The sequence below is a fragment of the Lactuca saligna genome, chromosome 3 (genome assembly GCF_052625555.1).
Source record: "Lactuca saligna cultivar CGN05327 chromosome 3, ASM5262555v1, whole genome shotgun sequence".
Classification (NCBI taxonomy): Eukaryota; Viridiplantae; Streptophyta; class Magnoliopsida; order Asterales; family Asteraceae; genus Lactuca; species Lactuca saligna.
Window position 1 is genome coordinate 35,690,799 of NC_136419.1, and position 2,066 is coordinate 35,692,864.

General features: G+C 34.1%; 1 protein-coding gene across 1 annotated transcript; it reads left to right on the top strand.

Moving 5' to 3' along the window:
- The first annotated feature begins 1,043 nt into the window (after positions 1-1,043).
- On the top strand, positions 1,044-2,066 carry LOC145033541 (MLP-like protein 31). The gene is made up of 2 exons (XM_078982133.1): positions 1,044-1,304; positions 1,436-2,066. The coding sequence occupies exons 1-2, from the start codon at positions 1,118-1,120 to the stop codon at positions 1,699-1,701; spliced, it is 453 nt and encodes a 150-aa protein (XP_078838259.1). The 5' UTR covers positions 1,044-1,117; the 3' UTR covers positions 1,702-2,066.

Genomic DNA, 2,066 nt, shown 5'->3' on the forward strand with positions numbered 1-2,066 from the left:
TTTTAATAACATATATTAATTATATTATAATATTTTAGGGTAACATACGAATATTCACTTAGTTGCACATAACGGTGGCAAAAACTAAAATTACATTCGATATGAGTTTTATACAAAATAAACATGTTAGCTCAAAACTTTTGATAAGACATTTGATTTTCTACAACTTTTTTAAATCTTTGGGTAAATTAGGTATAACCTAAAACCTAAACTAGATATAAAAGAAAAACTTTAAGTTAAGTTTTTTTGTAACATAGAAGACACCTAATTTTTTAGGTAAAATTTGTAATGTAGAAGCCGCCTAATTCTTGAATTACCTTCCACTTCATATTTTAAACTTGTTATGAATTTCTCTCGTCCGCATTCCTAACATCAACTCCTAGTTTTTCACATTTTCTTATGTCTATAAAACTCCTATAGAACAAATTGTAGCATTAGTAGTGACAATGTCACCACAACAAAACACACCGCGACAAGATCGTCGCTAAGATGTTGCCGCTATTGCATGGTACGACACGTCATGTGAGATCAAATCGTACTTTACTTTCCTTTAATCTTGGTATTATTCATGATTTATTCAAATTTCCCTTAGCAAGTCACAACTTTTTTGTTTTGAAAGGTCTAAGATTGTTCAAATCATTTTATCTTTGTTTAGGAAACAGAGGGGCACTTTCGTCCAGTCGTTGGCTGAAATATGTGCCATTATTATAATAGTGCATGTCATTGGCCTGATATAAAGGTGCTACTAATTGTAGTACGACAAAAACTATAGTAAAAATTTCATAGTTTTTACTAAAAGCATACCTAATATTTAAGGAATATGCTCAGGTCGTATTGTACAGTGTTGGTATCTAAAACCTTCCGCGACAAAGTCCTTTATCGGTAATAGTATAGCCATCTGTTCGTATCGGTCTCACTGTGGAAATGGTATATAAATCTTTGTAAAAATTTCCATGTCACGTAAAGCTTGAAGATGTACAAGCATACAATTACTGGTACATGTAGAAAAAGACGAGCGGCATCCATTATATAAATCAAGTGCTTCATGCATCAGTTATTCAAGCACTACCATTAGAGAGGAGATCTAGCTATATAGCTAGTGCTCGCAAGAAAAAAGATGGCTATAACAGGAAAGATATCACGTGAAGTTGAAATCAAATGTCATCGTCACCAGATCTTTGAACTCTTGAAGCACAAGCCACACCACATATCAGTCGTCGACCCTGAGAGGATTGAAGCTTGCCATTTAGTTTCTGGTGAATGGGGTGTTCCTGGAGCTGTCGTTCTGTGGCACTACTACCATGGTAAACTACTTCATTCGAGCTAATTGAATATAAAAACTTGTTATATGCTGGATCTATACCACACCACGCGCACACACACACACACATCTATGCATGTAAATACGTACAAACTACTTATGGTTTTTCTGTAGATGGAAAAAAGGAAACTGCTAAGGAAATCATTGAAGAAATTGATGATGAATTACACAAAATTGTGTTCAAAGTTATTGAAGGAGATATCTTGGAAGTGTATAATTCCATGAGTGTCATCTTTATGACCAAGGATGTGGGCGATAAGAAATTTGTTATCTGGACTATAGAGTTCGAGAAGGCGAATGAAAGTATACCTGATCCAACATCGTATCTTGACGTGGTTTGTGGAATGGCTGGAAATATGAATGCTCATTTTCTCAAGTAACCATGATGTGGCCGATATATTCACTAAATAAATGTCCCTGACATTATCAGCTCCAACAGCGACTTGCTTGGTGTTATGGTGATCAAGGGAAGTGATTGTCCAATAAATAAATGTCAGCTGGTGTATTTATAAATATTGATGGTTGTGAAGATATGCATTTGTATTGTATACTAGCATGGTGTTATGGTGTGTTTCAGTGACATATGTGAGAATTGTTTCACCTTTTGCTTGATTTTTGAAACTAAAACTCACTTTTGATAGTCACGTTTGGTGTTTAGGCTTTTCTATAAGCTTAAGACTTAGGAATGGTTTAAGTAATCTGTAAAACAATGAAATGATTTAAGACTTTTATTTTGCTTTTTAAA